This window comes from Octodon degus, unplaced genomic scaffold, assembly GCF_000260255.1.
Source record: "Octodon degus isolate 3935 unplaced genomic scaffold, OctDeg1.0 scaffold00022, whole genome shotgun sequence".
Taxonomy (NCBI): domain Eukaryota; kingdom Metazoa; phylum Chordata; class Mammalia; order Rodentia; family Octodontidae; genus Octodon; species Octodon degus.
Window position 1 is genome coordinate 11,157,891 of NW_004524598.1, and position 21,939 is coordinate 11,179,829.

The 21,939-nt window shown below is 39.6% G+C and overlaps 2 protein-coding genes and 1 long non-coding RNA gene across 7 annotated transcripts in view; 1 reads left to right on the top strand and 2 right to left on the bottom strand.

The window, feature by feature from the left end:
* Slc35a1 (solute carrier family 35 member A1) overlaps positions 1-5,258 on the bottom strand; it is a 26,825-nt gene extending 21,567 nt beyond the window's left edge. The window contains exons 1-2 of one of the 4 annotated variants that reach the window (XM_023711953.1): positions 5,191-5,258; positions 822-999 (exon numbers count right to left, since the gene is read on the bottom strand). In XM_023711953.1, the coding sequence (XP_023567721.1) occupies positions 822-999; positions 5,191-5,206 (194 nt within the window). In that variant the 5' untranslated portion in view covers positions 5,207-5,258. The other 3 variants (XM_023711955.1, XM_004628228.2, XM_023711954.1) reach the window with 3 other exon arrangements.
* Positions 5,259-5,726: 468 nt separating this feature from the next.
* LOC111815848 overlaps positions 5,727-21,939 on the top strand; it is a 30,109-nt gene continuing 13,896 nt past the window's right edge. Inside the window, exon 1 of the long non-coding RNA XR_002820467.1 lies at positions 5,727-6,102. This is a non-coding gene — a long non-coding RNA (uncharacterized LOC111815848). The remainder of the gene's footprint in view (positions 6,103-21,939) is intronic.
* Positions 9,498-21,939, bottom strand: part of Cfap206 (cilia and flagella associated protein 206) — a 64,063-nt gene continuing 51,621 nt past the window's right edge. The window contains exons 12-13 of one of the 2 annotated variants that reach the window (XM_004628229.2): positions 13,130-13,273; positions 9,498-9,904 (exon numbers count right to left, since the gene is read on the bottom strand). In XM_004628229.2, the coding sequence (XP_004628286.1) occupies positions 9,674-9,904; positions 13,130-13,273 (375 nt within the window). In that variant the 3' untranslated portion in view covers positions 9,498-9,673. The remainder of the gene's footprint in view (positions 9,905-13,129; positions 13,274-21,939) is intronic. The other variant, XM_023711960.1, reaches the window with a different exon arrangement.

Sequence of the window (21,939 nt, forward strand, 5' to 3'; positions counted from 1 at the left end):
CAAACTGTTAGAAGTGCTGGTCATTTACTTGCCATTCCAGTATTTATCTTATGTTTTAATCTTAGTACTTCTTTGTTATCATGAAAACATTTTCTTAGTTTCATTGTTTTAAAACATTTAATTTTTAATTAATTAGTATTTAATTTTCTGAATATGCTTAATCTTAATTTTTGTTCTAAGATTTATATTATCTTTGACTTACAATTTATTTGAAAGACATTGTATGATATCTTCTAGTATTAGAAACTTTAAAAAGTATAAAAAAATAAATAAAATAAACTAGGTATTGTGAAAGAGAAAATAAAATGGGTTGGCAAAGAAATGTTTTATAAAAGTCAAATAGTAGGGCCGGGTAGATGGCTCAGTAGAATAAGCGCTTCCCTGGCAAGCGCAAGGGCCTCAGTTCAATCCCCGGTTCCACCAAAAAAAAAAAAGTCAAATAGTAAATACGTTAGGTTTTGTGAGCCATATAGCATCTACAGCACCAAAACAAGCAGCAAGCTGCATCCGTGGGCTATAGTCTGACTACTCAGGTTGTAGAATTGGGCTCTTCAACCCCAGCAGTGCTGACAAACAGAGCTGATGTAACTGCTGCCGAGGGCCGTCCTGGACACTGCAGACTGTGTAGCAGCCTCTGGCCTCTACTCCCTAGATGCCATACCATGCCCCCAAGTTATGATACCAAAACCGTCTCCCTAGAGTGAATCACCCTCAGTTAGGAACAATGCTCTAGAGAAACCAAGCATAAAAAGATGTAGCTTCAATTTTCTAACAATTACCCTTTCAGGGAAAACTTATACACTAAAAGTATTTGTACTTACTTGGCTAGAAGTCCAAAACTCAGAAATAACTTTATAACTTCTGTGATACACACAGCTGTGGTTGAAAAGTAGAGCTCTCTGTCTGTTGTCCTTGTGTATCTTAAAGATATGGTATAAGCTGCAGCCACCAGGGTCATCACTGTCAAGCAGTATAATTTGAACAGTAAACTGACATTTTCTGGAAAACAGGTGCAAAAAAATATTATTTAATAGACAATTATGTACATAAAATCTAATCATATACACATAGCAACTCCCAATAAATGTAATCCTTAAGTACTACAAACGGCCTAATAAAAATTTTAAAATTTTAAAAAGCTAATCAACTAGTTATAGCCCAGAATGCTTTCCAATTTCAAGCACAAAACATTTTTAAACCCATGACATTTAAAATCCTATTTCAAACCAGTATCTCCCAGTTACATGTAACAAGTCATAAAACACAACTAACCTTAAACATCAATACAAGAAACACTGTTGTTCAAGTGCTCCAAATGCACGACTGTGTACACAGTAAATCTAAGATGATGAAACTTACATATTTTGATTAGAAATTTGTGAAAGCCACACATGAAAGTAGTGTACACTTCAAATTCACAAACAGCAGAAACAAAGCTAAAAAGGAGTAGGTGTGGCTTAATATAAAACTTTATAAATGTAAAAAATACCTGGTCTCTCATTTTATTGCAGATGAGAATTCATAACACAAAACAGTATTAACAAAGCAGTACAAAACTTGAAATGCAGGAACTGTAAACTTCGGGACAAGTGAAGAGCTGCCTGCAGATCTACCTGAGCAGCAGCGCCCACTGGCGCCAGAGCAGTTCAACACTCTCGGTAAGAACCGAGTACTTCCTGCTCCGATACTCCCACCACCAAAGGCTCAAATTATTTCTACTTTCCAGACAAAATTAAGGATATTACCTGGAGAGAAAAAGTCACCACAAATGTTTTCATTAAAGTTAAGTACAATCAATGTTCTGCAATATAGATTCACTAACAAGAACAACCGAATTGTTTAGGGGAGTTAACGTCTCGTTTACTTGGTGTATGAACTTAGTGGTCTGTCATCAAAGCAACTGCAAAAATTCATCTGTTTAAAAATTAAAAAAAAAAATCTTTCTAAAGCTGGGCATGGTGGCACACACCTGTAATCTGAGCATTCTAGGAGCCTGAGTCAAAAGGATCACAAGTTCAAACTCAATCTAAGCAATTTAGCTAGACCCTATCTCAAAATTTTAAAATTTTCGGTGCTGGGGAGATAGCTCGGCAGTCTAAACGCCCGCCTGGCAAGTGCAAGGACCCCAGTTGGATCCCCAGTACCACATGCTGTGCCAGCCCCAGAACCATGGGTGCTGGCCCAGAAACAAGGCATGGTGGTGCACACCTGTAATCCCAGAGCTGGTGAGGCTGAGACAGGAGGAGCACTAGGAATCCAAGCTGCATAGGGAGATACTCAGCTTTGGCCGCCCACTGGGCCATACTCTGGCAAATATGGGTTAAAAATCAGAGCTGGAGTGGCTCCATGGCTACTAAAGCTACCTTAAGTACTAAATATCCTTTGGTTCACTGCTCTGGAAGCCTAACCACAATTCAAAGATGCCTATCACAGGGCAATAAAAGGAGTAGTTTTATTGTACTGTAAATATAGCAACACAGGAACTGAACAAGGAAACAGTTTCTTAGTATATAGTCTCCCTGACTGAATTAAAGTATAAATTGTAAGCAGTAGGCATATTTTTAAGACTCATGTAATATTTTGATCTGAAGTTGAATGTCAGAGAAAACGATGCTTAAAAATATTCAATTTTGGGACTGGGGAGATAGCTCAACGGTCTGAGCGCCTGCATAGCAAGCACCAAGGACCACCCCAGGGTGCAAGGAGCAGGCCACCAAAACTGGGCGTGGTGGTACACACCTGTAATCCCAGCACTGGTGAGGCTGACAAGAGGATCACTACAAGTCTGAGCTGCATAGGGAGACCCTGTGCCAACAATACAAATTACAATTTTTAAAATAGGAGAAATAGAGCTCTTAACTGCCTAAACATTCTTTTCAAAATCTTTGAGAAACCAGCAAGCAATGTTCATGTAAAAGAGACCAGTACAATACTTCCTTTGTTCTAAAACTTTCTTATGCATGGGGAAAATTTATGACTTCAACACTAACACAGCAATGACTTTAATCAGTACAGGAGAAAACATTTTCCTAGATCAGAAGTAAGTAAACTATAAATGTCACCCATTTGTACTTGGCCTGCAAGCTCACAATAGCTGTATATCTTTAAATCATCAAAAGTATTTTATGACACATGAAAATGATAAGGAATTCCAATTTCAGTGTCCGTAAATGAAGATTTGCTGGAACCAGACCCCACTCATTTCCTTCCAAACTGCTGGCTATCCAGTATTTTGCCCTAGTACCTGCAGAGTTGAGTAGTTAGGACAGAAAGCAGCAGCCCTGTACAGAAGGCTTGCTCATCAGTACTTCATAAATAAGAGCAGTTAAGGCAACAAAACTGCAGCTTCATTAGAATTACTGGAATCAGGTTGCTGATTCCAAAAACAACATTGAATGTTTAAATACTAATCCTAATTTTTATAGCCTACAAATATATCCTGTCAACTTTGAAAAGATAGTGTTTTCACAGCAATTATATGGAAATATACATTATATTCTTGAAAGTACTAATTTAACTAGAAAAGTAGTAAATGCAGATATCTGTAAAATAGGACTGATAAAACCATTTTAGAAATACTACTTCAACTTTTTTAAAAATAATGTTTTTAAAGCATGGCTTTTTCTGACATTTTTACCCTTAGATCAAAATATTTCTTCATTCAACTCATAAATTTTCCCAACATGAAATGTTAAGGGGTGGGGAATACAGCTCAGTGGACAGCACCTGCCTGGCAAGTGCCAAGTTGTGAGTTTGCTTCCGGATACCCAAAAGAAGAAAGAAATTTCAATTATTAAGAACTGCAAGTTTTACAAGGTAACATAAAAAGTCTACAGCATTTAATTAAGCTTTCTGGTAATTCGAATCATGCCCAAGGCCAGAGCTACAAGCCTAGCCCACAACTCAAGTGGTTGATGTCACATCTTAACATTCCCCTCCTCTTCTCTCACAGTTCCCATTAGCCCCCACACAGCTCTTGTTTCTTCCTGGGAAATGTCCCCAAAAGAAAGTAATATGGTTTATAAAATTATATGCTTTTTGTTGTTGGATTTAATGGGGGCACGTAACACCTAAGAAATTGGACACTCAGGAAGTGCCAGAATCCTTTGTAAATATCAAACTACGGAAACTGTAATTTTATTAGGAGATAATTTGTACTGGCGTACAGGATTTGTATAGCACAATCATGAAACATGTACAAGCAACAAGCCTACATCTACGTTACTCACCTAATACTGTAAACTTTAAGTGCTCACTCATCATTAATTTTGCTATCCTAGTCTGTTGTTATCAAAATATCATTTTTCCTGAACCTGTGTTGCTACAGAGAAACTTCTGAGACTTGGCTCGAAGTGGGGTAATGGCTAAGAGCAGAATATGCACGGCCTGATGATCAGTGTCTCCCCAACCAGGAAAAGAATTTGGCTCCCACGTAAAAGAATATTAGATGTTTGCTCAATATTTGTTTAGCGATGAAAGCAACTGTTCTCTGCGGAAAGGGTGTTGTCTAGCCTCTCCTCGCTGGAGCACAGCACCAACACCCAGCGCTACTCCCAACTTGTACAAACCGCTAGCAAAAAACGAGTGCCTTGGAGTGAAGGTGGGAATTAGTCACCAAATGTAACTGCCCCAAAGCGCCGCGCGGTGGAAGTGGGAGGTGGGCTTCCCCTCCAACCCAGCCTGTCAGTACTCGCTCAGCAGCGCACAGCCCTGTCCTGGGATGCCTCCCAAGGACCGCTCTGCTCGGTCTCCGGGTTTCAGGCTGTTTTCTTGCTCCGGCGAGGTTTTCGTGCTCTGCAACCGAGCGCAACTCTGAGCCTCTACGCATCCGCGGGGCAGGAGTACAGGGGACCGCGGCCGGGTGGCGCAGCGAGGCCGGAACGCCCGGAGCACTAGGTGGGGCCGGCCGGGGGGCAGACCTCGGCTCCCACCCCGCCCGGCGGCGGGGCGGCGCTGCCTCCGACCTACCGACCGAGGGAGGGACCGCGGCCGCAGCGGGAAGCCCGCGACACCCGCAGCCCGCGCGCCGGCACTTGGCTCCGCACCAAATCCTGACACCCGACGCCCCGGCACGGCCCGGGGCCCCGCGGCGCCAAGGGTGCTTCGGTGCTTCGCCGCGTGACGGGGGCAGCCAGTGCCACACTCCAGGTCGCCCCCGCAGACACCCACCTCCCGCGGCCCCAGCCTCACCTCGCTGGGTAGCCATGACGTCCGCACCGCCGCGCGGCTCCGACGCGCACCGCACCCCACGCCCCCACGCCCTGCGCGGGCCCTGGCCCCGCCCCCTCGGGGGTCATAGAGATGGCGCGCGGCCTAGAGCAGCCCGAGGCCTCCGCCCCGCCGCGCGCTGTAGTGGAGCGCAGGAATCTGGGAGGCTACCGCAGAGAGGGCGAAGGGGTGCTCTGCAGAGCCGAGACCGTGAAGACCCTTGCGGAAAGCTGGTCCCGAGGACTGAGTCTAAGAAACCCACCTCCAGGCCAGCTAGAGAAGCGGAGTCGAGGGCGCCGAGCCTTCTGGGAGTTGTAGTCCTCGAGAAGACGCCGAGGGGCCCGGGAGGATTCCCGGCTAGACTTCGTACTGTAATTGATTCCTGTACGAGCTGTGCGGGAAGATCCCAGAATTCATGAAGTAACAAATCACTTTCATCGACTTCTATAACTTCCACTTCGCTTGCCTCTTGCATATAAGTTTATGTCGTAGGTGAGTTCCCTTAAGCTGTCTGGACATTCTAACAGTATGCTGCTCAGACATAAAAGGGCCTCAGAAATAGTGAATGGATCAATAGGCACTCCAGCTGCTATAATCTTTACATGAACTAAACGTTTTTAAATGCTATAAAAAAATACTCCAGTCCTCACAAGAATACAAAATTGTGCCATGCCAGGTAGCCTCCACCTTCTGTAGCATGATTTTCCCCCGAAATATCTTTAAAGAACTGAGGGATAATGTTTCACACCACTGCATTGTCATCATTCATACAGGTATATCTCATCTGTGAATGGGAAATTTAGCATACCTTATTAGCATAACATTAATATAAGGAAGTGTTATGAGAGACTACAGTTGGCATTGTCATTTGATGGATCTCATTTTGAAGCAATGGTAAGTCTTCCCTTCTCTACCTGTGTGTGCTCAGAGGGGCTAATCCCCTCTTCCTGGAATGGATACAGTTTACACTTGGAGAATTATTCAGCCCCTTTCTGTGTACCTGTACAGATAGCTAAACCTAAAACGCATGTATGTGCTTGAAATTAATTTTAAGGATTAAGATTTAAATATAAAGATTAAAATACTATATGTTACTTTTTTTCCTTACAATTCATTTTGGAATATTATTGTTTTCAACTTGCTTCAATTAACTATATATATTATTTTTATGATGCATAAATATCCAAACGTGACCTTTGTAAACCTGCTTCTTTACAACGTCCTGTCAGCTGTTTGAAAATTTTTCTTTTTAGCAACAAGCAGTTATAATCAATGTTAATTTCCCCCTGTCCTAGGTCATGGGATCAACTATATTTTAAGGAACTGTAGGTCCTTCCTGGAGAAAACAGGATTAGACACATACTTATGCACTAATCACAGCTACATATTCTTGGTCTCCCAGGTTAAGACCCTCAGACACACTTTGATTTTCCTTTTCCTTTCTTCAGACGTTATTCCCTCTTAATTACATGTAACATTTGTCCCTTCGTGCTGTCCGTCACTAAGTACCCCATATTCTTGCAATACCTTCCTTGTTATCGCCCCACTCCAGGGTCAAGAAATCTGCAGTGGTTTTATGATGACCTAGGCAAACTATTTCTTTGCTTCTCAAAGTTCTCCAAAGAGTATACCAAATCTACCCACTTTCATTTCCAAAAAAATTGTTCCCCATTTCCCTTTTCTTTTGTAACATTTTACTACTGAAGTCACCAGCTTCCACCTTGACATTAAAACACGCAAGCAGAACCTGCCTCTGGGCCGGCCAAAGAGCTCAGCGGATTAAAGCACCTGCATGCAGGCATAGGGGCCATCGGTGCAACCCTGCTGTGCTGGCCCCGCCTCCAGGGCGCCCAGAGAGGGTGATTGAGACTGGGCGTGGTGGCGCGAGCCTGTAATCCCAGCATTTTAGAGGCTGTAGTGAGACCCTGAACACCCTGTAGACCTTTCCCTAAAAATACAAAAACAAAACAAACAAAAAAAAAACCCTGCCTCTGGTCGGTCCATTCATTCTTTTTACAAATTCATCCATCCTACAAGACACTACACAAATGTCAAGGATGTAAATATCACTAAAACAGTTTTTTTTTTAAAGAAATTCATAACAAAAAACAAAGATGGACACTAATTAAATGCTGTAATAAAAATATGACTAACATCCAATGAAAATCCTAGAGGAACCAGTTCTTTCATGGTGGATGGGCAAAAGCATTGCAGAAGTAGTGAAATCTGATCAGGCTGTTTGAGGGCAAAAAGAATTTCATGGGGTTACTATAGAGTATGCTGTAGGTGAAGCACATTCTGTAAAATATATGGTGATGGAGACAATTATGAGTGAATCCATTGAGGTCCAGAATACTAAATGTTGCATGTTTTTTTCTCTTATATAGGCAATCTATCAATAAATTCAAATAAATAAAAGAGGGAGAATCAAAATGGCATTACAACAATCAGCAGCAAAATATAGCCTCCCCAGGACCCATAATCCACACACTGGGAAAGTAAGAAAGAGAAAAAATGGTAGAAAAAAAGGAAGAAGAAGGGAACTGAAAAGAAAATTAGAAACTACATAGAAGTTGGAGAAACACTTCTTATATATTTCTTTTTTTCTTTCTTCTTCCAATGGGTGGCATGCATATATTTGGTGATATGAATAAGAAATTTGAAGATACCACAATGCATTACAACAAATACTATGAAATTCCTATTATTTTGTTTAGTGACATTCTGTATCATTTGTCATTTTTCTCTGCATTGTTTCTCAAAATTTTATTTTGAGCAGTCTGGGAAGGAGGACCTGTCTCAGCAGATACAGGAGAAAGATAAACTTCTAGAAGACCTACTTGTATGCTTTTGTCATGATTTTCATACTTTAGTTTAAAGACAGGCTGGCTGGCTGCTTGTTGGGGCAAAGCTTGGAGAAAAGGAGAGGGAGACGTTGCTAAACGTCATGGACTTGATGTCAGCTGTTAATTAACCTTCATTTCACAATGTAAGATTCCTAAGCACAATAAAGAGTGGCTGTAAATCACCAGGTGGCATTATCTTAGGGCTAAAACTAGCATGCTCAAAGGAATGAAAATATCAAATTAAATTTAAAAAGTAAAATTTGCTCTCTTCACTGTTGTTCTTCTCTCAGACACCTTTTTAATATCTATGGAAAATGGATTTTCAAACACATTCCTGTTACAAATAGCATTTAACCCACATAGAAAACAAGTTATACAAACGTCTTAGTTTGAAAAAAACAAACAAACAAAAAAGATCAGCTCATGCAGAAAAGCTGTTACATATAAGTCACGTCCCTACCCCCAGCCCTGGCCTGTTAAAGTGAGCTTACTAAGCCCTCTATCTCAAACTGTTCTCATCCATGAGATGTTGTCAGAAGTGCGTGAAACTCTGTCACTAAAACTTAGTTGTCACTAATTCACAGAGCCCTAAACACAGCTGCTCCTCAAGTCAGGCAAATAAGACAAAGGAGTGAGATGGGCAGCAGGAACTGGGCTGGACAGTGGAGGATGAGTGCTAGTCCTGGGAAAGGGCAAAGCTACTACTTACAGGAATGCCAACCAAGTGCTACTACGTAGATATTCTGATTTTGTTTTCAAAGAGCTGGAAATGTAGATTTTGTGTAAAACTCCATGTTTTAAAAGGTATCATGTGGAGCTTTGCTCCAAGTCTTCCAAACATCAAAGTTTTATCATATCATAATGTAATGAGTGTTAACATTTAGTAGTTAAGAAAGCTGAAAATATTGTTTGGGTTTTACAATTTTAATTTTTCATGTTACAATATGATTTTAGAGGGGTCAAGGAGATGGCTCAGTGGAATAAGCGCATCCCTGGCAAGCACAAGGGCCTGAGTTCAATCCCTGGTTCCACCAGAAAAAAAAGAAACAAAAAAAGAAAATGATTTTAGAAATAAGCCTTCTAGTCCAGTCATCATAACCTTACAGTATAAGATTATCAAAATGGCATTATAATTTCAATCTTATTGCCAGACTTGGGCTGGGGAACTAGCTTGGCCGTCTTAGCGCCTGTCTGGCAAGCACAAGGACCCGGGTTTGATTCCCAGTACCTCATGCCATGCTGGCCACTGCAGCCAGGTGTGGTAGTACACTCCTATAGCCCAGCACTGGGGAGGCTGACACAGGAGGATCACTAGGAGTCCCAGACGCATAGCAAGACCCTGTACCAAATAAATAAATAAAAGGTTATTGCCAGGATTTCTCTAAAAGATAAAAAAGATACGTGGGCAGAATTTTTTTCAATTTTAATAGGATGAAAATCATGTTACAGAAAATAACTTTTAGCTCTATGCAGTGTATTTGAAACGATATGAAAATCCACTAAACATCCACACTATCAGTGAAGGTGGCACCCTGCCAAAATTAATTTTCATGGATATAAAATACTTTGCAGTATTTGTCACTGTTCAAAACTGAGGAACACCTCTGAAGATGTCATCTCTAGGTTTCTTCAACAGCTCTAGTTAGGTTCACCTTGACCCCATGGGTTACTTTGCTTCGTCCACCACGAAGACCAGAGATATAAACCTGGGGCCTGGGCACTTGCGAGCCATCTTCCGTCATGGACTGGGTGCCAGTGTTTTTTGGGGGGTAAACCTGTGAGCTATTTTCTCTTCTCATGTGACTGAGATCTGTCTGTACTGAGTGAGTAATTTTCTGACGTAAATTGGCCTAAGTGAAAACAGAAAACAGGAATTACCATTTTTCTAAATATAAACAACATACGATATTGGACAATAGTTAATATCTAACCGTCATCTTCTCAATCCACAAAGAAATTAATCGGATAACATGTTTCTTTAAAACATTAGAATATTAGGAAATGTAGGCTAGAAGAAAAAATTAAACAACCTGTATTAAAAAGTGGGAAAATACATAAAATGATGCAAATGAAACCAAAGGGAAATATACTAGATGCACAGTTACAGTGAGCTCAATTATTTGTTAAAACAATTTTGTAATTTCTTCATTGTTATACTTTGAAATTTGTACAACTTGGAGATTTCCATAAGTGAAAGATTAAAATTTTTTTTAAGATTAAAATTTTAAGAGTTAGATTATCTGTACAAACTAGGCTTCGCCCTTAGTTTTCACTCTAAAAAGCTCTGATGATTTCATTTTAACCTTTTGCATTATTCTTCACGTTCCTTACTCCATGTATGGATTATTACTAAACATGAAGTTGGACAGATCGCATGGCTGGAAAGCAAGGAACAGCTCATGAAAAGGAGAAGGGCTGAGTATCACCAACCCAGTCTGGTCACGAGATAAAGCTGAGTTTATTGTTTGTGCCTTAACAGAAAACAGTGCCTCAAAGGAAAAGTGGCAAATGCAGAATTCACTGAGAATTTGAAGTTTGTTAAGGCAGTGCCTAAAGTAGGTTGAGGGTTTGAATAGGGCTGGACGAGAAAAAAGCCATTAAGCCTTGGCATAGCTCAACAGTACAGCACCTGTCCTGGATTACATCCCCAGTTCCATTTAAAGAAAAAAAGTATGTAAGTGTTAATAGGATTACGGAGGACAAGAAAAAGCTCAGGAGGCATTGTACCATGTGTGAAGCAGAGAGGCAGAGAGACCTGGAAGCTGAGGAAATATTCAAAGCCCTCCCACCCTCCACACACACTGCTTATTGCCCACTATGATATGACTTCACTACTCTATTGTCTTCAATACCATAATTTTACTATTCTACCAGACTCTTGCCCACTCAAATAACTTGACTATTGATTACATATCACCCTGAAAGTTGAATCACTTTTCCAAAGTGTGGGATTAAATACAGGATCTCCCCATGCTTCACAAGTAGTTCTACTACTGACCTCCATCCCCAACCCCTTTGAATCCTTTGCCTCGAAAAATCCCCACCTTACTATTCTCTCCAAGGCTTAATGGCTTTTTCCTTGACCAGCCCTATTCAAACCCTCAACCTACTTTAGGCACTGCCTTAACAAACTTCAAATTCTCAGTAAATTCTGCATTTGCCACTTTTCCTTTGAGGAGACGTTTTCTCTTAAGGCACAAGCAATAAACTCAGCTTTATCTTGTGACCAGACTGGGCTGGCGATACTCAGAGCGTGGTCTTCAACATGATGCAAAGCTCAGGGACCGTTAAGTCTCAGGTGGGAATAAAAAGCAAGCAGGGACTGTGTACTGGGCAGAGAGAGATCAAGCAGCATGAAGTTTTGGCCCTCTGACGACTGCGTTCTCCTAACATTTCCAGTCCGAATCACATCATTTGCTTTTGCGCTCCGACCCTAGCCCGCCGCTGCTCCTGTGTCTTTGCATCTCAAGACCAATTTCAAAATGTCACCTAATTTAATTTACAAGTTCTATTTCATGTTGTGCTAGTTACCAAAAGGTACTGAAATGTTTTACTGTATCAATATTCCCTAGCCTATAGCCGTGACAGTACAAGGCAGTGGGACATGTGTGCTCCCCACTAAATGCATGATGAACTCCAGTGAGCTTAGTAGATAACAGAACAGAATATGGGCATTTCTACAAATGAGTAAGTAGTAGGAATGAGAATGGAACAATGACTGGGATGTATATGTGGAACCTGATCCTTCCTAAGAAATCAGGCAATTGCAAATCTACCACCAGAGAAGGTAGCCATGGAAATGTAGTTAGAAGCCCAGAGTCACGGATTGAATACCCAAACAAAATGAAGGCTAAACCTCATATGACAGCAGAACTCTGACTCACAGCCTCTACACCAGTCAGGTCAGAAAGCCAAATTGGAACCTCTGAGCTGGGCATGGTGGTGCACACCTATAACACCAGCCTTGGGAGGCTGAAGGCAGGAGGATCACTACAAGTTCCAGGCCAGCCTGGTTATATAAGGTAGTTCAGGGCCAGGGTGCACTACATAGTAAGACCCTGTCTAAAAAAACAAAACCAAACAAACAAAAACTCACAACCTTTTCTCGCTGTAGCTATCAGGCCAGAATGGCTGTATGTTGGCCACCAGCCCTTTTGACTCCACCTCCCAAGATCAGACCCAAGCAGAGAAAGCCAGAAATGCTCACAAAACAAAGCACACAGAACACTCTGCCTCTCTTAGCTTGCCTCCACTTCCGCAGTCACCAGCCTCTAACCAGAATACATCTGAAGTTTCCCTTTTTCTCACTGTAAAACTTTCCTATTTCCTAGCCTGTTTTTTCCATCTGCCAAACACAGGTCATGATGGCTGAGTCCCTCACTGTTGTAGGCTCTGAAGAAACAGCCTCTGTGTCCTGATTTGGGTGACCTTCATTTATTTCCATGCCTAAAGACATGGATAAAATACACTAGAAAAAAGTTACAGATGAATTTTTAATTTCACTCACACTATAAGTATTTGTTGTTTGTTGTTTAAAACGATAAGGTACTACAAAGAGGGGCAAGTTGGGGAAATTCCCTTGAGTTGGAAAGGTATGAGTTTCAGACACAGACTTTAAGGCACCTGTTCTGCTTAAGATGACTGAAAATCAAAAGGATGCAGGAGCCCAGTCTGTTCAGAACAGGAAGACCATATGACCAGACACTCAGATTTAATAGAAAAAAATTCACTCCCAAATGGAGTAGGCCTTAAATGATTAGTAGTTAAGAAGTTCATTAAAAGGGCCAGCCAGGTAGCTCAGCAGACTAAAACACCTACTCATGCAGAGCGCAGGGGCTGGGGTTCCATCCCCGTGTGCCATGCTGTCCATGCCTCTGGGGTGTGCTGAGATGGCGATTGAGACTGGGTGCAGTACCCTGAGCCTGTAATCCCAATGCTTGGGAAGCTGAAAACAGGAGCATGTCTATGAGTCGGATCTACATAGTCAGACCCTGTAGACCCTATCCTAAATTAAAAACAGTAAAAAATAAAATAAAATTCCCCAACATATGAGTAATGTTAGAAAATATAGTTACCAGTTTTATAGCTTTTCTTCTGAGTTCCCATTCATTCCACTCATAGGATCGCACAATGGTTGGCTGCAGAATGTGTGTATCTGTCTGTGTGCTATTTTCACTCCTGGTAATCGGTTTTATGTAATGTTTGTCAACATCTCTCATCTAAAGAAATGAAATTTTGTAATTAGTACTTGCAAGACATAAACATTATTTAGTAAGTTAGTAGAATTTTATTTTATTTTACTTATTTATTATTATTTTTTTTTTGCAGTACCAGGGATCAAACTCAGAACCTTGCACTTGTCAGGCAGGTGCTTACACTACTAAGCTATATCCCTGGCCATAAACATTATTTATAGAGAAATATTCAGTTAAAACTGCCAACTAATTAGAAAAACAAGAACTTCAGAACGTAGAATACACATAGAAATATCAACAGTGAGAATAAACTCATAATAATTGAGCTGATGGAATTGTTTTATTCAGCACTGTAGCTTTGTGTATGATTCTGTAAAGTTAATGTAAGAAGTATATTTGGGGAAGGAAAACATCCCCATGCCCTTCTTTGTGTTCTCCAATTGGTAGCATAAGTGAATAACTTGTTACAAATCGACAGAATTTTAATATAACTATTACACCGTGAACATGGGGGTATACGCCTGTAACCCTAGCACTGGGGCAGAAGTGGCAGGAGGATCTCTGTGATTCTGACAGCAATCTGGGCTACATAATGAGACCCGGTCTTAAAAAATAAATTTACATATTAGGTGTTGCTAGGCTTTGTGTCTCATTGTCTCCCCAAAGCCTCATGTAGTCATTGGGGCAAACTTCTAGAGTTTGTGATTAATTCATGATCCAACGCTGGGATTATGGGTGTGAATGCTACACCCGCCCAAGGGTGAGTAATCTCATACCACATGGGGAAGAGAGACAGGCCTGCCAGCTGCCACAGCGCTGCTCCTTCTTTGCCCTTTGCTGTTTCCCACCACCATAAACAGCTGCTCTCTGCCATGTGCCCCTCTGCCTTGGAGCCAGCCAAGTATGGAATGAAACCTCTGCTAACTGTGAGCTAAATAAACCTTTCCTTCCTTCATTTTGGGTGTTGGGTATTTTGTCCCAGCAAGGAGAGAAAAATAACCAAGAGAGGTATAAATCACATTGGTTTAAACTATCAGTATCCTTTCAGGACACACCTATGCATCTGAAGCACATTTAACAATATTTTGGGTTTTTTTTTTTTTCCTATTGGACATCTAAAATTAAATGTCCAGGATTTCAGTTTAACCAAAAGATAGCTGTTCTACATATGATTTTGTTGGAGGGAGTAGAAGAAGTTGAGGAACTGGGGTCATAGTACAGAAGAGGAACAAGATGTTAACTTCTTTTCCCAAATCCAGTACCAGGTTATTATGAAGTGTCTGCCATTTGATATAAGATCTAGGGGCCAAAGAGATAGCTCAGTAGAATAAACGCTTGCCTGGCCAAGCGCAAGGGCCTGAGTTCATTCCCTGGTTTCGCAAAAGAAAAAAAAAGCATGATATAAGATCTAGATTCTGCCTTTAAAATTATGACTATATCATAATTTCTGATCGAAAAAAACACACTAAAAATAACTAACTGTGCTGTTTAATACAAGTAAATAAGTAAGTAATGAGGCAGTAATCCCTCCATGGAATATAGAGAGGGACAACTCACTTTCATAGGTACTGTGTACGTACCACGCTTTCCTTTTATCAGTTCTAGGCTCTCTTTTGCCTTTGAGTTATTTTATAGCTCTATAAATGTTGAATAAGTAGTAACAAGATCAAATAATTGTCTACCGACACATAACATTGGTCCTATCCTTAGAGATTCAGCTGACTAACCTTTAAATCAGTATTGTCTTTATTTATACACTATTTGAATATATCTGATCTATAAATGTGTCTGTTAAGAGACTCACTGTTTTTATTTTATTTTATTTTTTGTGTTTATTTATTTAGTTTCTTGAGACAGGGTCTCACTATGTAGTTCAACCTAAGTGGAACTCGCTATGTAGCCTAGACCAGCATCAGGCATGCTTTGATCCTCCTGCCTCAGCCTCCTAGGTGTGGGGATTCAGGCATGAGTCGCCTCACCTGGCTCAGTATTCCCTTTTAAACTGACTATAACATCTACCAGATTCCCTTATTGATTAGTGAAAAGATTATACTCTAATACATTTCCAGTTTCAATGTCTATGAAAATCATGATTTTATTCATTTTTTTAAAAAAACACTCTTAACAAGTTAAAGACCAGGGTATGAAAAATTCTGAGACCAATATATAACTCACGATTTTTCTGAGAAGTCATGGTAGGAATTGAGGGGAAAAATCATATATTGATTTTTACATATCATATATATCATATATATATATATATATACCATATATATGATATATATAATATATATCATATATATATCATATATATACCAGGCGAAGAAGTTTGGATTCCATCATATAGATAAAACTCTACACGGGGACCAGGGTTCGACCCCTGGCGTGCTGTGCTGGCCCTGCCCCCAGAGCACGCTGAGACAGCAATTGAGACTAGGCATGATGGTGTACACCTGTAATTCCAGTGTTTGAAAGGCTAAAAATAGGAGGATCACTATGAGTCCAATCTGTTTAGTGAGAACCTGTAGACCCTGTACTAAAATACAAAAAAAGAGAAAAACCTTGTAAATTCATAGTAAAATGGTAAATAAGTTTGTTGCAATTTGAAGAAAATCTAATTATTAAAATTTTCCATGTTTTGAACTTTTATAATTTTTACAAATAATTGGCTTTTTTAAGATCTTCATTATAGTACAGAATTTGAGCACCAAATAATATATATTAAACTTAAGATAGCAACATTTTAAATTATTTAAGTGTATTGGTACATTTTAGGTACAAATAATAATGACATTCATCATAGAGAATTTGTACCTATATGTGTTATAAAATGATTCTCTTTTCCCCTTCCTTCAACTCCTTTTCTCCTCTTTATTTATAAAGGTTTTATTCTATTTCTTTCTTTCTTTCCTTTCCTCCTCCTCCCTCCCTAGTTCCCCTTCCCATTTCAACACTTTCTTCCTATTTGACAATATCTAGTGCACATTTTGGTCCTTATTTATACTTTTGATATCTCACATCAGAGAAGCACTGTGATATTTATACATGCCCCATTTATTTCACTCAAAAGTATGGTATCAAGGTGCATCCATTTAGCTAGAAATGGCTTAAGCTTATCCTTCTCATGAAGATTTCTGCTGGAAGACGGGATAGGTAGAACTACTGAAGACAGTATAGGCAAACTCTTTCTGTAGAAAATCCCAACTGCGTAGGAACTATCACAAAGAATCAACAACTGGGGATGTCATCTTATTAAAAAGCTTTTGCACAGCAAGAAAAACCACGAGTAGGCTGAAGAAACAACCCATAGAGTGGGAGAAAATTTTGGGCAGCTGTTCCTCAGACAAAGGACTAATATCTGTAATACATAAAGAACTCAAAAAACAAAAAACTAACAAACAAAAAAACAAAACAGACAGCTGCTCCCAAATTTAAAGAACTAATCCCAAAATAAGCATCTAAAATAAATACACAATTCTCAGCTGAAGAAGAAAGAGCAAACAAATATATGAAAAAATGTTCAACATCACTGGTCATTTGAGAAATGCAAATTAACACAATGCTGAGATTCCATCTCACTTCATAAATAATGGCCATTATGAAGAAATCAACTAATATCAAATGCTGGTGGGGATGTGGGAACAAAGAAATCCTTCTCCACTGATGGGAAGGTAGACTGAAAATCAGTGTGGAGCTTCCTCAAAAACTAGGACTAGAGGTTCTATTCCACCCAGCTGTTCCCCTTCTTGGTATCTTCCTGAAAGAATGAAAAGCATCGCACCCCAGTGACGCATGCACACCCGGGTTTACAGTGGCACACTTCGTAATGGCTCAGTCTCGGAAACAGCCCAAATGCCCATAACTGGTGAATGGATAAAGGTGGTTTTTTTTTATATGTAATGGAGTACTATTCTAAATTGAAAGGGAGGCAATTCTCCCAAATTCATTGCTAAAGGCAAACATTATTCTGGTACCAAAACAAGAGAAAGAACCAACTAAAAAAGAGAACTACAGGCTAATCTCCCTAATGAACATAAATGCAAAAAAAAAAAAAAAAAAAAAGTCCCCAACAAGATACTGGCAGCAGAATGGAACAAACGATCAAAAAGGTTATACACCATGACTAAGTAGGATTCATCCCAGGGGTACAAGGATGGATCAACATATGCAAATCAAAAATAAAGTATACCAAAAAAAAATTTAAAAAAATAAAGTATACCACATTAACACAACTGAGGACAAAAATCACATGATGATCTCGATACACAGAAAAAGTTTCTGACAAGATTTAACATCCATTCATGATAGAAAAAATAAAAAACCCTACTCAAAAGATTAGAATAGAAGGTTTTTGGGAAAAGTCCTCTATAGTAAAGCATGAGTCAATATCTTATTAATGGTCAAACACTGAAAGCTTTCTCTCTAAATTCAGGAATAAGACAAACATGCCCACTAACTACCACCATCAGTGTTCAGTATATTTCTTGAAACATTAGCCAGAGCAGGAAAGAAGTTATCATTATTTGCAAATTACATAGTACTCTATATACAAACCAAAAACAAAACAAAAGAAAAACATCAAAAAAACTCCTAGAATAACCAAATTCAGTAGCACAGCAAAATACATAATCAAAAGTAAAAAATCCAAAGAATTCTTGTATATGAATAACAAATTCACTGAGACAGAAATTAGGGAAACAACACCTTTAACAATAGGATCAAGACAAATCAAATACTTAGGAATCAATTTAACAAAGCAAGGACATGAACTTTGCGTGGAAAACTATAGTACTGTGAAAAAGGCAACCCAAGGGGATATCAGAGGATGGAAAGATATGCCTTGTTCTTCAATTGACAGAACCAAACCAGTGAAAATAGTCATGCTTCTAAAACTGTTATACAGAGTAAAGAAATCTCAATCAAAATACCAACAACATTCCTCACAGAATTAGAGAAAACAATCCTAAAATTTATATCTGGAACTAGAAGAGACCCAGAATAGCAGGAGCGATTCTGGGCAACAAGAGCAAGCCAGAGGACAGCACAGTCTCCAAGCTGAGTTACAGAAACAGAGTGCTGCAGGCAAAACAAAACAAAACTAAAAAAAAAAAAAAAAAAAAAAAAAAAAACAGAGCTGGTGATCAGTGGCACAGATCAGAAGATGCAGAAACAATGCCACATACAGTCAGCCACCTCATCTTTGACAACGCAGACAGACACCTTCACTGCAAGAAACGCAGCCTCTTTATGAAATGGGGCTGGGAAAACTGGCTTTGCACACTGGAGAGTGAACGTAGACCAACATCTTTCACTGGCACTAAACTAGCACTGGAAGGGAACAGAAACTTAATCATCTGGAAGATAAGTAGGCAAAACTCTTGAAGACTTAGGTGTAAGCAAAAACTGCATAAAAGAAACCCCAATGGCACAGGAAATATTACAAAGAATCAACAAGTGGAACTTCATCATATTAAAAAGCTTCTTCACAGCAGAAGAAACCATCAACAGAGTGAAAAGACAATCTGCAGAGTGGGAAAATTTTTTTACCAGCTACTTCTTAGATAAAGTTCTAATAACTAGAACACATAAAGAACTCAAGCTGAGGATATAGCTCAGTGACATAAGAGTCTGCCTGGAAAGTACAAGTTCCTAAGTTTGATCCCTGGTATCTCACAAAAAAAAACCAAAACACTAAAATAATCAGGACTCCCCCACCCCATTTGAAGACCCAATCCAAAAAAATGGGTATCTGAAATGAATAGACACTTCTCAGATGAAGAAGTACAAATAGCAAATAAATATATGAAAAAATGTTCGACATCACTGGTTATTTGAGAATTACAAATTAAAACAACACCAAGGTTCCATCTCACTCCAGAAAGAATGGCTATCATCCAGAAATCAACAAATAACCAGTGACGGTGTGGTTGTGAAGGGAAAAAGAAGCCGCCTCTACTGCTGAGGGGAGTGCAGACTGCTGCAACCACTGTGGAAATCAGTGTGGTGATTCCTTAAAAAAGTAAAAACGAGTATGCATTGGTGCAGCTCTTCTCCGTTTAGGTATCTTCCCTCAAAGAACTAAAAGCATCCTGCCACAGTGAAACATGCATGCCTGTGTTTATAAAATCACAATTTGTAATAGCTAAAGCGTGGAAACAGTCCCTATATGCATCAGCAGATGATGGATAAAGAAAATGTGATTTAACACACACTAGAACACTTTGCCTTACAGGGGCATAAACGTGAGGCTTTTGTTGTAAATAGATGCACCTTGAGATCGTAGCTTTAAGTGAAATAAATAAGACACTTGAGTCTAGATATCACAGTGCTGCTGTGTAAGAAACACAACAGGGAGGAACTTCAGGGGAGGAGCAACGTGGAAGACAGACACTGGAAGCAGGAAGGGCAGGTGCGAGTGAGGAGGGGAACCAAGGGGGGTGGAGGGGGGGGAGGGCAAAGCCACTGAAACAAGAATGGAAGGAAAAAATGGAAACAAAGCTTCTACAAAGGAGAGGGTGAATCCTTGAAGGAATGGGAAGCAGGAAAAAAAGAACAAATTAAGATATATTAGATACAGGTACAAATTCCCTGACAAATGTGGGTACTGTGTATGGCAAACATGTGGTAATAAAAATGTTTCCTTTACTTTTTGCTGGGTATGGTGGTGCATACCTATAATCTCAGCACTTGGGAGATAAGCTTTAGTAGTGATTTATTTCATATGCTCTTTCCCTTACATAAATATGTTACAAATAGACTTTTCTGCTATAAGTAATTTTTTTATTTATAGCTTCTAGTTTTATAGGATCCAAATTAATATTTTCATTAATATATTTTTAAAAGCTATCTTAACAACTCCTTATAAGTGAAGAATGAAAGGACCCTAAAACCACGAAGTTGTGTTAAGGCATAATTAATGAACTAATTATAGGAATAAATACTAAGCAAATAGTAGTTTTATGAATGGTGCAAAAGATAAATATGTAAATTTTATTTTTAATGTTTATTTTTATATATTTAGTACAGGGTCATACTACATAAATTGGACTTGTAGTGAGTCTCCTGTTTTCAGCCTCCCAAGTGCTGGGATTATAGACACATGCCACCATGCCCAGTCTCAATCACACTCTCAGGGGGGCTGGCACAGCGTACCGAGGGATCGAACCCTAGCCGCTGCACTCTGCCTAAGCAGACACTTTAGTCCACTGAGCTATCTGGTTGGCCCTAATGTTTTACTTAATACAATTCCAATTTAAATTCCAGGGTGACTTTTGGCAGAACTGCAAATTTACTAAGAAAGTTACATGGGCAGTTTTGAAAAATAAAGGCAAAGAGGGGGCCTTCTTTATCAGATATGAAATCAAGTAGGCCACTGGCTCTCTCTGTCTGTATGTAGTGTATCCATGGATGCAACCAACTATAAAACAAAACTATTTGCATAAAGAAAGTGTGTCTGTATTGAATATGCAGATCTTGTCATCATTCCTTATATAATACAAATATTTCATTAGGTAAAGGACTTGAAAATCTGCAGCTTTGAGTATAAGAGGGTTCTGGAATCAATCCCCAGATACCAAGGAATAAATATGATACAAAGCAAAACTAACTGAAACAATGCATGTCTTAGTTACTTTTCTTATTGCTGAGCCAAAATACCAATACCCACATATTAAAGGAAGAAAGGTACACTTAAGCTCACAGCTTGCAGAGGGTTCAGTCCATGGTTGGCTGCCCCCAAGGCAGCACAGCATGGCAGAGGGCCATCACAGAGGGTAAACAGTTCTTGGCAGGAATAAGAAAGTCAGTAGTAAGTAGGAGGCTCCCTTCCCTCCCCACTTGATTGGTGTGACCCACACAGAGGCCGGTCTTCCATTAACTACACCCAGAGCTATACTAATTCCAATTAATGAACCAATTTAGTACCACACACCAGTATTATGTACTGTAGACAGCCAGTTGAGAAAAAACCCCACTGCTGAGAGTCATATCTTACATCTAGATATAAACCATAACAGTATTCAGATTTCAACTCATTCATTCTTTGTATTAATTTCTTAGTCCCTATTTCACTGAATTCTGCTCATCTTAATAATGTGCTTCTTTGTGCAAGCTCTGGATTTGTTCTTGTTTCTCTAAGACTGTGAAGTACACTATTAGGTTGTTTATTTGGGCTCACTCTGTTTTAAAGAACACTGCCCAAATCCAGAAGATTATTAGTAACTACCTCACAAACTATAGGTCAATGAATTGGAGCACTCAGAAGAAAGGAAGAGAGTCTTAGATACATACAAATATCAGAAACTGAACCAAGAAGACTTAAAAACCCTAAATAACCCAATAACAGGCAATAACAGAAGCAGTAATAAACTATTACCTAAGAAATGATTAGAAACTAATGTATTCACTGCTGAATTCTATAGGAACTTTGGGAAATATCTAATTCCAATACTCCTCAAAATCTTTAATTAAAATAAAAGGGAAGATACATTTAAAAAGTCATTCCTGGAAGCTAGCATTACCCTGATTCCACAAGTAGACAAGGAGCCAATCACAAAGGAGAACTACAGGCCAATATCACCAATGAACATGGATGCAAAAATTCTCCACAAGGGGGCCGAGGAGTGGCTCAGTGGAATAAGTGCTTCCCTGGCAAGCACAAGGGCCTGAGTTCAATCCCTGGTTCTGGGGGG